Raw genomic sequence first — 14,779 nt, forward strand, 5'->3', positions numbered from 1 at the left:
CTATCAGATTGTACTTACTTATTTCTATTTGGATTCTCAGTTCATCTGTTTTGTTTTGAATGCGATGTGCATTCAGATACAGAGCCTTTAATTGTGTCCTTTTATGAGAGGCGAATAGGAGAATTGAGCAATTGAACACATGGCTGGAGAACTAGTGTAGGAGGGAGGGCATCAGATTTCTAAGACATTGGGACCAGTTCTGGGGCAGGTGGGGCCTGTACAAGATGGTCGGGCTGCATCTTAGCAGGACTGGGACGAATATCGTTGCAGGGAGATTTGCTGGTGCTGTTAGGGAGGTTTTAAACTAAATTGTCATGGGGATGGGAACCTGAGAGGGAGCTCAGATTGAAGAGAAGCAAAACTGGTAACTAGTCAGATGGAGCTGTATAAAACGCTAGTTAGGCCACAGCTGGAGTACTGTGTACAGTTCTGGGTACCACACTGTAGGAAGGATGTGATTGCACTGCAGAGGGTGCAGAGGAGATTCACCAGGATGTTGGCTGGGCTGGAGCATTTCAGCTATGCGGGAGACTGAAAAGGCTAGGGTTGTTTTCCTTAGAGCAGAGAAGACTGAGGTTGGACATGATTGAGGTATGCAAAATTATGATGGGCATTGATAGGTTAGTTAGGAAGAAACATTTTTCTCTTAGTGGAGGGGTCAATCACCAGGGGGCATAGATTTAAGAAAACAATTTTCACCGAGAGGATGGGTGGAATCTGGAATGCACTGCCTGAAGAGGTGGTAGAGGCAGGAATCCTCATAACATTTAAAAAGTATTTAGATGAGCACTTGAAACGCCAAAGCATACAAGGCTAAGGGCCAAGTGCTGGAAAATGCAATTCGAATAGCTAGGTGCTTGATGGCCGACACAGACACAATGGGCTGAAGGGCCTGCTTCTGCTCTATGACTCTAGGTGTGGGAACCAGGAGCAAGTATTAGAGAGGAATACCCTGCAGCACAGAATATTGAGGGAAATAGATCGCACAAGAGTCGGGAATAGTATCTTATTAGGCGGGGTCAGAGTAAAGGAAAAGTAATAAAGTCTCAATCAGGATTAATGTGCATGTATGTGAATGCACAGAGTGTGGTTAATAAGATTGGTGAGGTACAGGTGCAGATTGCCATGTGGAAATACGATGTTGTGACTATAACAGAGACCTGGGTCAAAGAAGGGCAGGACTGGGTGTTAAATATTCCTGGATACAAGTTGTTCAGGAAAGATAAGAAAGGGAATAAAGGGGGAGGAGTGGCAGTATTGATTAAGGAGACCATTGCAGTGCTGGAGAATTCGGATGTCCCAGAGGGGTTAACGACAGAATTAATTTGGCTAGCGCTAAGGAACAAAAAAGGTGCAGTTACATTGCTCAGTGTTGTCTACAGGCCACCAGCTATTGGGAAGGAACAAATTTGCAGGGAAATTACAGAGAGGTATAAATGTTATAGGATAGTTTTAATGGGGGACTTTAATTATACAAATATAGACTGGGATAACAGTACTGTAAAGAGCAGTGAAGGGCAAGAGTTCCTGGAAAACTCAGGAAAACTTTCTGCAACAGTATGTTGCTAGTCCAACAAGAAAGGAGACACTGCTAGACCTGGTTCTTGGGAATGAGGTGGGCCAAGTGGATGAAGTATCAGTAGGAGAGCATTTAGGGGAAAGTGATTATTGTATCATAAAGTTTAGGCTGACTATGAAAAAGGACAAAGAGCAATCCAGGGTAAGAATAATTAACTGGGGGAAGGTCAACATCATATGGGGAAAGAATGAATCTGGGGCGAAAAATTGGAGTCAACAGTTGGCAGGAAAACCGGTCGATGAACAATGGGCTTCCTTCAAAGAAGAGACAGTTCAGGCACAGTCAAGGTATGTTCCCTCGAAGGGGAAAAGTAGAGCAAACAGATCCCGAGCTCCATGGATGACAAAAGAGGTAGAGTTAAGATAAGAGAAGCAAAGAGAGAGAAGGGAAGTACTACGACCAGGTGAGAAGGCTGTCTCGGGGTCTTTTACTGTCTGCACTTGGTCTTATTGTAACAGGATTTTTAATGTTAAACACACTGTGTTTTGAGCTCCTCCTTTTGTGATTCTTTGTTCACCACTTTCCAATAATAAGGCAAAGAAATCAACAAACCAGGTTTTCTGAGGTTTAAAGAGAAAAAGTGAAATTTATTAAAACGTAAAATTAAACTCTAATATGGTTAACGCCTACAGATATACGATGCACCCACGCATGTACATGTGATACACACATGCAAATAGGGACAGAAATGAGAAGAAAAATTATAAGGTGAAAGGTTTGAGGCTGTCTCTAACGTGGTTTTCTTTAGTGTGTTTCGAGCTCACTTGATTGTAGGTAGTCTTGCTTTTTGTTGGGCCCCAGTGTTCTGCTTAAACTTTGTTCACATAGGAGACTTTTCTCTCTTTGAGGTTCACATGTTTTTCACAAGATTCAGTTCCGTGGGAAAGAGATGGAAGCAGGCAGGACTGGAAAGGAGGTTCTGTTCTAACCGGGAGCACATGGCTTTCTGCAGATTCTTTGTAGCAAGTTCAAATCAAAAAATTCCAAGACCTAGTTAGTCATGTGACTAAACTGGTCTGACCACTTCTGCTTGTGTATTCGGCCATTTTAGCAGTTAATCTGGAATGTCTACTCTACATCCAATAGCTGCTGATCAAAGGTCCATTGTGGATTAAATTGGAGCAGGGAATAGCCCCTTTGTGCTTTGAAGTTTGGCTGTTCATATGCTAATGTCTCTCCAGCAAAAATCTGGCAATTGTTTTAAAGCCAGTACTTTCTTCCCCAACAACAGTTTTTAAAGTCAACGTTCATGCGGTGAAATATGTGTCTCCTTCTTGGCAGGTGGGGCCTGCGTGACACCTCCACACCCAGGGGAATGAAATGCGATTGGAAAAGAAACATCACATTTCATTAAAAGGTTTGAGAGAAGTAGAAGATACAGAAAGAAAAACATGCATTTCTCTCATTCATTTCCATTCATTCATGAATCCTGGAATTGTTAAATTTGTCTTTTCTGGGTGGCAGTGCTGCTTTAATTTCCCCTTTTTGGTATCCCAATAAATATGTGTTTCTTTAGGGGAGTTTTTTCTCCAGTTTGCCCATTTTCATGGGTGCTCAGGGTCTTTGTGATGCAAAGGCTTTTGACTGTAGGGGATGGGTGGTTCCCTTTTCCTCTGACTGTGGGGGAGGATTCCTTCGTTCTCTGGGACACTCCTGCCTGCAGTTATTTGTGGAGACTCTACTGCACTCTCCTGTGGCACTTCAACTAGGTCAGGCATTACCCTCACAGTTTCTCTGCCCTCTAGAGGTCTTTCTTTGTCTCTGCAGGTTCTGTAAATGCTGTTAGCAACTCTGGTGGGGTGCTTCTAGAATCTGCATTTACAAAGGAGGATGTGGGGTCTAACTTTTCACATTTTTCAGGGTTGGCTGACCGGACAGTAAGGGTTTTCATCCAGGATTTCTCCCAGACTTCCTTTAACCTTCCCTCTTGGTCACTTTTCCCCCTTCTCGTTCTAAATCTCTGCCAGCCTGTCCCCTTTTGTACTCGGCGGGAGTCCCTTACAGTTCACCAGCCCTCTGCTGGAGGGTCCTCCTAACACCGGTACAGGACTTAGGGGTGCAGGTTTCACTGTAGGTCGGGGTTTCCCCTCAACCTGGCATATGTGGCAACTCCTGCAGTACTCCACCACATCTTTGTGGAGTTTTGGCCAGTCAGACTGCTGTCTTATGTGGGCTTTGGTTTCTTGTATACCGGCATGTACAGCCACTGTAGTCTCGTGGACCCTTCTTAATATTTCTCCTCGGTACCTGTGTAGCACCACTAACTGGTGAACTACTGTCTACTCCTGGTCCTCAGGTCTGTGAGGAGAACTCCATTTCCTCATCAATACCTCATTCTTTAAATAGTAGCAATCAGGGACTCCCTCTACATCACTTTCAGACTGGGCAGCCTGTGCTAACTCTTGCAATACTGGGTCAGCTCGCTGAACCTTATCTCGGGAAAATTGGTTGAATTCATTCCCTGGGTTTTCTAACTTTCCAAAGAAAGTCTCGGACAGGCAGACCTGGTCTTCTGTCTGCAGTGCCAATGCAGTCTGCTCTGGGGGAGCTGATTTGATCATGGCCTGATCCACTACACATTCAGAGAAACTGCAGTGGACCGTCTCCTGCCACTGCCCTGGTCTCTCTGACCTCCTGCAAACTTTCTTTCACTACTGGGGGGGCTACCATCTTCACCCCCGTCAAATAATTACCTAGAAGCAGGTCAACCCTGTCCACAAGCAAACTAGGGACAATCCCTACGGTCACCGGTCCCTAAACTAGGTCGCACACCAAGTGCACCCGGTGTCTCGGTACAGGCATACACTGCCCTCCAATACCATTCATCACCATTTTGGTGTTCCCTGCATTCTCTGGGGGAAAGGTCAGGCCTCAGCTGGCCATTTTAGTGTCTTTTCAGTTTCTCAAAAGGCACAAAAAATGCTTCCACATCGTCCGCATTGAATTTTGAAATTAATTGAGCGAGTTTTAGCAATTTTGTACCCAGCCCTGAATTCTGCTCCTCCATATTGTCCATGCTTTCACTGGGGTTACTCTGTCGTCCCCTAGTTAACTCAAGCCACTTTAACTCTCTCTCTTCACATTCTTTCTGGAATATTCTTTCTCTCCCTCTCTCCCTTGTTCCATCTCCTGTCTTTCTCTCTCTCTTTCCTCAATTTCAAGTTTCCTTTGTTCCCGTTGTATCTTTGCTAACAATATCCTGTCGGAATCTACTTCTAACACTGCTTCTGTTTCTGCAGATTCAAAGGAAAAATGGTTGGTCACTAGTCTTAGGAGTTCGGTCTTCCTAGCCTTGTCACATACAGTGATCCCACACTGCTCAGCCATTTTCCTCAACTCCTCCATAGACAGTGCTTTTAACTTATCCCAGGTTACTTCACCCTGGCTTGGAGAACAATGAACTTCAATTGCAGACATGTTAATATTCAATCACACACAACCACAAGAAAACCTAGATTAATATTTTGCTCTTTTTGATTGGGAACAATTTGGTTTCCCACTTCCAATTTCACTCGTTTGTCTGTGGGTAAACTACTGGATGCTAGCACCCAAATTTCTGTTATGACCAGGTGAGGAAGGTATCTAGGCGTCTTTTACTGTCTTCACTTGGTCTTATTGTAACAGGGTTTTCAATTTTAAACACACTGTGTTTTGAGCTCTCCCTTTTGTGAATCTATGTTCACTGCTTTTCAATTATGAGGCAAAGAAACCAAAACACCAGGTTTAATAGAGGAAAAGTGGAATTTATTAAATCTTAAACGTAAACACAAATATGGTTAACAGCTACAGATATACGATGCACCCACGCTAGCATGCACACATGATGCACACATGCAGATACGGATAAAAAAAGAGAAGAAAAAATTATAAGGTAAAAGGTTTGAGGCAGTCTCTAACAGGATTTTTTTTACTGTGTTTTGAGCTCACTTGATTATAGGTAGTCTTGCTTTTTGTTGGGCCCCAGTATTCTGCCTAAACGTTGTTCACATAGGAGACTTTTCTCTCTTTGAGGTTCACGTGTTTTCACAAGATTCAGTTCCGTGGGGAAGAAATGGAAGCAGGCTGGACTGGAGAGGAGGTTCTGTTCCAACCTGGAGCACATGGTTTTCTGCTGCAGATTCTTTGTAGCAAGTTCAAATCAAAAAATTCCAAGACCTAGTTAGTCATGTGACTAAACTGGTCTGACCACGTCTGTTTGTGTTTTTGCCCATTTTAGCAGTTAATCTGAAATATCTGCTCTACACCCATTAGCTGGTAATCAAAGGTCCATAGTGGCTGAAATTGGAGCAGGCAAATGCCCCGTTATGCTTTGAAGTTCTGCTGTTCATATGCTAATGTCTCTCCAGCTAAGATTTAGCAATTTTTTAAAGCCAGCTCTTTCTTCCCCAACAACAGTTTTTAAAATCAATGTTTATGCAGTGAAATATGTGTCTCCTTCTTGGCAGGTGGGGCCTGCGTGACAGAAGAGACTGGCAGCTAGCATGAAAGGAAATCCCAAAGTTTTCTATCAGCATATAAATAGTACAACGGTGGTAAAAGGAGGAGTGGGGCTGATTAGAGACCAGAAAGGGGATTTACACATGGAGGCAGAGGGCATAGCTGGGGTATTAAATGAATAATTTGCATCTGTCTTTACCAAGGAAGAAGATGCAACCCAGGCAATGTTGAAAGAGGAGGCAAGTCAGACACTAGAGGGGTTTAAAATTGATAAAGAGGAAGTATTAGATAGACTGTCTGAACTTAAAGTGCATAAAACAGCAGGGGCGGATGAGATGCATCCAAGGATACTGAGGGAAGTGAGGGTGGAAATCGCAGAGGCACTGGCCATAATATTTCAGTCTTCCTTAGACTCAGGGGTGGTGCCAGAGGTCTGGAGAATTGCAAACGTTACACCCTTGTTCAAAAAAAGTGTAAAGCTAAGCCCAGTAACTACAGGCCAGTCAGTTTAACTTCAGTAGTGGGAAACATCTGGAAAAAATAATTCGGGGCATAATCAATAGTCGCATGGACAAATGTGAGTTAATTAAGGAAAGCCAGAATGGATTTCTTAAGGGAAAATCATGTTTAACTAACTTTCTGGAGTTTTTTGAAGAGGTAACAGAGAGGGTTGATGAGGGCAATGCTGTTGATGTGGTGTACATGGACTTTCAAAAGGCGTTTGATACAATGCCACACAACAGACTTGTGAGCAAACTTATAGCTCATGGAATAAAAGGGATGGTAACAACATGGACACGAAATTGGCTGAGTGACAGGAAACAAACAGTAATGGTTAATGGATGTTTTTCGGGCTGGAGGAAGGTTTGTAATGGAGTTCCCTAGGGATCAGTGTTGGGACCCTTGCTTTTCCTGATATATATTAATGATCCAGACCTTGGTGTACAGGGCACAATTTCAAAGTTGGCAGATGATATGAAACTTGGAAGCATTGTGAACTGTGAGGAGGATAGTGTAGAACTTCAAAAGGACGTAGACAAGTTGGTGGAATGGGCAGACAGGTGGCAAATGAAGTTCAATGCAGAGAAATATGAGGTGATTCATTTTGGTAGGAACAACATGGAGAGACAATATAGAATAAAAAGTGCAATTCTAAAAGGGGGTGCAGGAGCAGAGGGACCTGGGTATATAAGTGCATAAGTCATTAAAGCTGGCAGGACAGGTTGAGAGAGCAGTTCATAAAGCATACAGTATCCTGGGCTTTATTAATGGGGGCATAGAGTACAAGAGCAAGGAAGTTATGTTGAACTTGTATAAGACACGAGTTCAGTCACAGCTGGATTATTGTGTTCAATTCTGGGCACCGCACTTGAGGAAAGACGTGAGGGCATTGGAGGGAGTACAGAAAAGATTCACTAGAATGGTTCCAGGATTGAGGAACTTCAGGTATGAAGATAGATTGGAGAAGTTAGGACTGTTTTCCTTGGAGAAGAGAAGACTGATTTGAGAGGTGATTTGATAGAGGTATTCAAAATCATGAGGGGTCTGGACAGAGTAAATAGAGAGAAATTGTTCCCACTCGTGAAAGGATCGAGAATGAGAGGACACAGATTTAAAGTATTTGGTAAGAGAAGCAAAAGTGACATGAGGAAAATCTTTTCACCCAGTGAGTAGTTAAAGTCTGGAATGCACTGCCTGAGAAAGTGGTGGAGGCAGGTTCAATTGAAGCATTCAAAAGGGAATTAGACAGTTATATGAAAAGGAAGAATGTGCAGGGTTATGGGGAGAAGGCAAGGGAATGGAACTGAGGGAATTGCTCTTTCAGAGAGCCAGTGCAGACACGATGGGCCGAGTGGCCTCCTTCTGCACTGTAACAATTCTGTGATTCTGTGTATAATTAACTGATCTTAACAGATAAAAAATGTAAACATGCTGCATTAAACTTGCAATATTTCAAAATCAACATTCTTTGCAGTTTGTGTATAATTCAATATTAAATTCTTACCAACTTCTACGATAGATTTCCGAAGTTCTAGCTCTGGAAAGATACAACAAAAACATTGTGATGAATATTAGAAACTAAAGGCCGGCTCGGGTCACGGAGAAAATCCCGACCCGAACTCAACAGAATCACATCGGACACAAGCCCAATCCGGCCCGAGTCCCTCCATTTTTTCCCTGTGCCTGACTCGACCACCGGAATGTTCCCTTTCCCTACCTTGCGACTCCCAATCTGCAGGAAGCTGCAGCGTGAGCGTGATGACGTCATAGAGACGCTCATTCGCTCACTGCACAGACTCAGAGTTTCCCTCTTTGATGTCCCGGATTCCCAGCTCAGGTAGGTTTTTTATTTTTAACACTTCTTGCTGTGTGTGTCCCACCTGAACCTGGTCTGACCCAGACCCAGCCTGACCCAGGCTCGAAAGCCGGACCTGGAAGAGTGACCCGACCCGAACCTGACACATGTCGTCGGGTCCTCTTTAGGTTCAGTTCGGGTAACCGGCCTTTATTAGAAACGATGGCCGGACTTGTACGCCCCCTGCAGGAATGGCCGGTGGTAAGCGGCTGGGGGGTGGGGGTGGGGGGAGGGTGTGCGGTCGTAAAATTGAATGGGAGGCAGGGGTGCCGTTCCTGATGCCTTCCCGACCCCCTGCAATTTTACAAGGTGCGGGAGAGGCGAGGAACAGCCCGACCGTGCCAGGCCAATCGAGGCCCTGAAGGGCCTCCTCCCAATGGCTGAGGCCCAATGGGAGGGGGCTCTCCTGATCGAGCACGCTGTTCTCTATGGAGGGTCCTCCCACGGCCCAATTAACCCCACTGCACTACACTCCCCCCACCCCTCGCATCACCGAGGCCCGGCCCATTGATCCCGGTGAGGCCCCAGACACTCCTCTTTTTTCCACGCCGGCGTCCACGATCCTGCTGTGGCTGGGTGCAGTCCCAGCAGTGGCCACCGCTTCTAGTGGCGCTGCTGGGACGGAGAGCTGCTAGTCTGCTGATTGGCCGGCAGCTCTTGGAGGCGGGACCTCCTGCTTCAAATGGGTGGAAGTCCTGCCCAAGGTCAATTAAACACCTGGGGCACATTAAATCCTGGCATGGCACCCAAGCCTGGCAGAGGCAGGTTCGCCCCCAACCTTTGGGTTGGTGGGCGGGGCCTCCCGTCCAGCATAAAATTCCAGCCAATTACTTTATGAAGCAAAAGCAAAATACTGCAGATGCTGGAAGTCTGAAATAAAAACAGAAAATGCAGCAGGTATGGCAGCAGCTGTGGAGAGAGAAACGGAGTTAACGTTTCAGATTACCAACAAGTATAGACACAAGGAAAGGGAGGTGGGGAGGAAAGAACAAAAGGGAAGATCTGTGATCGGATGGAAGGCAGGAAATATTAACAAAAGGGATGGTAATGGGACAAGTAAAGAAACAAAATCTGGGTCTGGAGGAGGTGTAAATGGGAATAACAGAAACAAAATCAGCTACCAATCAAAAACAAAAGAAAACTAAAAACATAACAATAAAAAATTGGGGGCAGTGGTTATTGTCTGAAATTATTGAACTCAGTGTAGAGTCCAGAAGGCTGTAAAGTTCCTGATGAAAAGATGAATTGCTGTTCCTTGTGCTTGCATTGAGCTTCATTAGATCAGTGTAGGAGACCGAGGACAGAGAGGTCAGAGAGAGGTGGGCGATTAATATGACTGAAAGCTCAGGGTTATACTTGCAAACGAAATGGAGATGTTCCACAACATGATCTGCTAATCTGTGTTTGGCCTCCCCAATGTAGAGGAGACTGCATTGTGAGTAGTGAATACAGTATACTAAATTGAAAGGAATACAAGTAAATCACTGTTTCACCTGGAAGGAGTGTTTGGGGGCCTGGATGGTGGGAACGGAAAAAGTAAAAGGGCAGCTGTTGCATCTCCTGTGCTTGTTTGAGAAGGTGCTGTGGGAAGGAATTTACTTGAACACAGGGATTTACTCCGTCTGATATTCTTTTCCATTGATTTGAATAAGGAGGAATTTGACCTGGATTCTTAATGAGTAAATATTCCAGTGAACCAATTCTGGAATTCATCAGGAAACTGTGCATTTCCATCCTGAGATTTACCATCTATTACTCTAGTGATTTTCTGATATTCACTGGAAGTGGGAAATCTAACCTATCTTCTTGGTGCAGAAGCAAACAAAAAAATAGTTTCATGAATTAATGAAAAAGCAAAAAGGTGGAACAGAGCTCCATTTATTGATGTTATTCTGGATTATTCTTGTTTCATATTTGCCCAAGAAAATGTTAAAAACATACTTATAATAAGAGAAACAAAATTGCAGATTATTTAATAGGCAATCTAACTGTGTGAAAGTTATTAAAAATACTGAAAGTTTAACAGGGTTTTCTATGTAACAGAAAAGTGGGAGTTGCAACTATTCCTTTATTTTTCACTTTATTGTTCAGTCTCCTACACCCACCCCCCGCCGCCCCTCCCCTGCCCCACCCGACCCCCAAACATTCAATAATGAAATAAAGCTGGTCTACTTTCCACATTTCACTGGTATAAATCTGCAGTCCTGAAATTCCACAGGGTTCCTCTTGTCTCCCAGTCTAACTTCAATGGAAGATCGGCAGAGCCCTCAGTGATACCTGGTTTTTATTCTGTTTCTGTAGGGATTCCTCCAGGTTTCCACTGAATTTTCAGTGGGAGACTGGGAGAACCCTCACTGGATTTCCAGGCCTGTAGATATATTTTGTCATTTTTCACAGTTACATTGAGAATGTACCTTTAATACGTCGATATTGTTTCACATTCCAATAAATCACAGCAGACAAAGCTGCAATTAGAAGACAAAGGGTCACGAGCAATGGCACAAGCCAGGCAGGGACAGCAGGGAAGATATCACCTGTAAAGTAAACAGCAGTGAATTAGATAATGATATTATCAGCAACAGATACCATCTGGAAATCATTCTCTCAGAATATCCAATATAGTAAAAGTTCATGAAGTGGAAAACCCACAGTTGTTCCAGCAGCTTCCTGCCGTAACTTCAACAGGAATCCACTGAACAGACAGAAATACCAGCATTGAACGTTATTAAATGTCCTGTTGAGAATGGAACCTCTGCCCACTTCAATCACTGTCACTGATGTTTATTATTATTGTTGCCTCTCTCAGGACATTGGTGTTTTCTCAGCCAAAAAAGCATTTTCAGTTTCCCCTTTAAACTTGTATTCTGGATCTGGTGGGACTGACACTCCCACACTTTCTGACCTCTGTCTGACAGGGTGTTGTAACTGTGCCTCGAGCTGCCAAAGCCTTTTAAATTGTGGAACCTCCCCGTGATGCCGTGAATTTTGGTGGAGTCAGCAGCAGAAGCCGGGGACTGGAGTAGCACAGCACACAAAGAGACACGGCGCACACAGAGATACGGCACAGACAGAGATACGGCACAGACAGAGATACGGCACAGACAGAGATACGGCACAGACAGAGATACGGCACACACAGAGATACAGCACACACAGAGACACAGGACAGACAGAGATACAGCACACACAGAGACACGGCGCACACAGAGATACAGCACAGACAGAGGCACAGGACAGACAGAGATACAGCACACACAGAGACACAGCACACACAGAGATACAGCACACACAGAGACACAGGACAGACAGAGATACAGCACACACAGAGACACAGCACACACAGAGATACAGCACACACAGAGACAAAGCACACACAGAGATACGGCACAGACAGAGACACAGGACAGACAGAGATACAGCACACACAGAGACACGGCACAGACAGAGATACAGCACACACAGAGATACGGCACAGACAGAGACACAGGACAGACAGAGATACAGCACACACAGAGACACGGTGCACACAGAGATACAGCACACAGAGAGATATGGCACAGAGAGAGACACAGCACACACAGAGACACAGCACACACAGAGATACAGCACACACAGAGACACAGGACACACAGAGACACAGGACACACAGAGATACGGCACACACAGAGATACGGCACACACAGAGATAGAGCACACACAGAGATACAGCACACACAGAGATACGGCACAGACAGAGATACAGCACACACAGAGACACAGGACAGACAGAGACACAGCACACACAGAGACACAGCACAGACCGGGACACGGCACAGACAGAGACATGGCACAGACAGAGAAACGGCACACACAGAGGCACGGCACACACAGAGATACAGCACACACAGAGACACAGCACAGACAGACACGGCACAGACAGAGATACAGCACACAGAGAGATATGGCACAGAGAGAGATACGGCACACAGTGAGATACGACACAGACAGAGATACAGCACACACAGAGACACAGCACACACAGAGATACGGCACACACAGAGATACGGCACACACAGAGACACGGCACAGACCGAGATACAGCACAGACAGAGACATGGCACACACAGAGACACGGCACGCACGGAGATACAGGACAGACAGAGATACAGCACAGACCGAGATACAGTACAGACAGAGACACGGTGCACACAGAGATACAGCACACACAGAGATATGGCACACACAGAGACACGGCACAGACAGACACAGCACAGTCAGAGAAACGGCACACACAGAGGCACGGCACACACAGAGATACAGCACAGACCGAGATACAGCACAGACAGAGACACGGTGCACACAGAGATACAGCACACAGAGAGATATGGCACAGAGAGAGATACGGCACACAGTGAGATACGGCACAGACAGAGATACAGCACACACAGAGACACAGCACACACAGAGATACGGCACACACAGAGACACGGCACAGACCGAGATACAGCACAGACAGAGACATGGCACACACAGAGACATGGCACGCACGGAGATACAGGACAGACAGAGATACAGCACAGACCGAGATACAGTACAGACAGAGACACGGTGCACACAGAGATACAGCACACAGAGAGATATGGCACACACAGAGACACGGCACACACAGAGATACAGCACACACAGAGACAGAGCACAGACAGAGATATGGCACACACAGAGATACGGCACGCACGGAGACACAGGACAGACAGAGATACAGCACAGACAGAGATACAGCACAGACAGAGACACGGTGCACACAGAGATACAGCACACAGTGAGATACGGCACACAGTGCGATACGGCACAGACGGAGACAGGGCACACACGGAGACACGGCACACACAGAGATACAGCAGCCGGAAAGTTTTTCCGGCCTCGGTTTATAAACAGTGGCTGGGATTTTATGAGTTCTGCGGCGTTCCCGACACCGTGACCGGAAGTTGGCGTAACTTCTGCTTCCGCCATTATTCCTGTTTCACAAGCGATTTAAATGTAAGTGAACTGTGCGGCGACGGGCACGGGGACACGTGGGAGTATGCAGTGAAGACCACCTTTCATTGGTGGAACCACCATCACTGGGCCAAAAGTACCAATGTCACCACAGCGATAAAACATTGTGTTTGCAGCCGCAAAGATCAGCAGTCTTCCTGTCATGTAAGTCTCTGCACTGGAACCTGAAGTAAAGTTTGAATTTAATTCAAAATGCTTTTGCCTCCCTTAATTTTTGATAATCCAGCACCAACTTCATATTATTTATTTCTTTTGCAGCAGAAGCAAAGCAGATGTCAGCCAGCAGGCAGTGTCTCTGCCCATGGTTCAGTGATGTCACCCTGCAGGTTCTCCTCCAGGCCATCAGGGAAAGGCAGGAGGTCCACTTCCCTGCAGATGGAGTCAGAAGACCCTCCCACCTGACAAAGGCAGCCTGGGTGGAGGTAGCAGAGGAGATCTCGAACTGTGGGGTGGCACGGAGAACCTGGGTTCAGTGTTCCAAACGTAACAATGACTTGCTCGGATTGGTGAGGGTAAGTGGTCTTGGCAAAGCTGTTTCATTGTTTTTCTCCCTGACTCCATCTCTTTAAGACAGAGGGCAGACAAGGAATGCAGTGGAATGTGTGAGCAGTCTTGGTGCCGTACACTAAACGATTGTGCGCAAAGTTGACAATTGGCATTGTTGATGTGCTTGGATGTGTTGTGTGAAAGTCAGTCCTGAACGAGTGATGTTTACAATGGTTGTGATTCATCTTTTGACATGTCATTATTTCTGCACTGTCTCCTGCAGGATAAATGCACCCACAACCAGTGAGTGGGCAAAGACAGGTGGAGGTGTTCCAGACATCAGAGTCCTGACAGCGGCTGAAGAGGAGGCTGTCGAAATTGTGAGAGGGCGGAGGCAGGTCAATTACAGATGGCGAGGCAAGGTCCTCAATAAAGATGAAATGTCATCTTCAGTCTTGCAGCCGTATGTGTACAGTAAAGGGAAGTGTGTGAACTCATACTCAGCTGGTGATTAATGTGCCTCTGTTTGTGTCTCCACTGCAGGTGTCCACACTCGAGTGAACGCCATGAGGCCCAAGACTCCTCCCCCGGAGAGGAAGAAGAAGCCAATTCCCCAGAGGGTGCACCATCACCTGCCTCTTCTCCCACCTCCACCAGCGCAGATACATCCACACGGTCTGCGGGGGATTTAAGATTAGAATCTGGGTCACAATCTGGTGTGCACGACACAGACACGTCCCAGCAGCTGATGGAGAATGTGCCAGCCGGGTCCCCTGACAATCGGAGGACTGCTGGGGATCAGGCCCCTGCTCAGCCCCTCGCTCACGGTGATCCTTTGACTGTTGCTTTGAAAAGTCTGACGGATGTGCAGCAAAGCCATGTGGGAA

At 45.9% G+C, this 14,779-nt stretch overlaps 1 protein-coding gene across 1 annotated transcript in view; it reads right to left on the reverse strand.

The window, feature by feature from the left end:
• LOC137362541 (butyrophilin subfamily 3 member A3-like) overlaps window positions 1–14,779 on the reverse strand; it is a 156,130-nt gene that overhangs the window by 55,269 nt on the left and 86,082 nt on the right. Inside the window, exons 5-6 of the mRNA XM_068026929.1 lie at window positions 10,787–10,906; window positions 8,022–8,054 (exon numbers count right to left, since the gene is read on the reverse strand). Of these exons, the coding sequence (XP_067883030.1) occupies window positions 8,022–8,054; window positions 10,787–10,906 (153 nt within the window). The remainder of the gene's footprint in view (window positions 1–8,021; window positions 8,055–10,786; window positions 10,907–14,779) is intronic.

This window comes from Heterodontus francisci, unplaced genomic scaffold, assembly GCF_036365525.1.
Source record: "Heterodontus francisci isolate sHetFra1 unplaced genomic scaffold, sHetFra1.hap1 HAP1_SCAFFOLD_631, whole genome shotgun sequence".
Lineage (NCBI taxonomy): Eukaryota > Metazoa > Chordata > Chondrichthyes > Heterodontiformes > Heterodontidae > Heterodontus > Heterodontus francisci.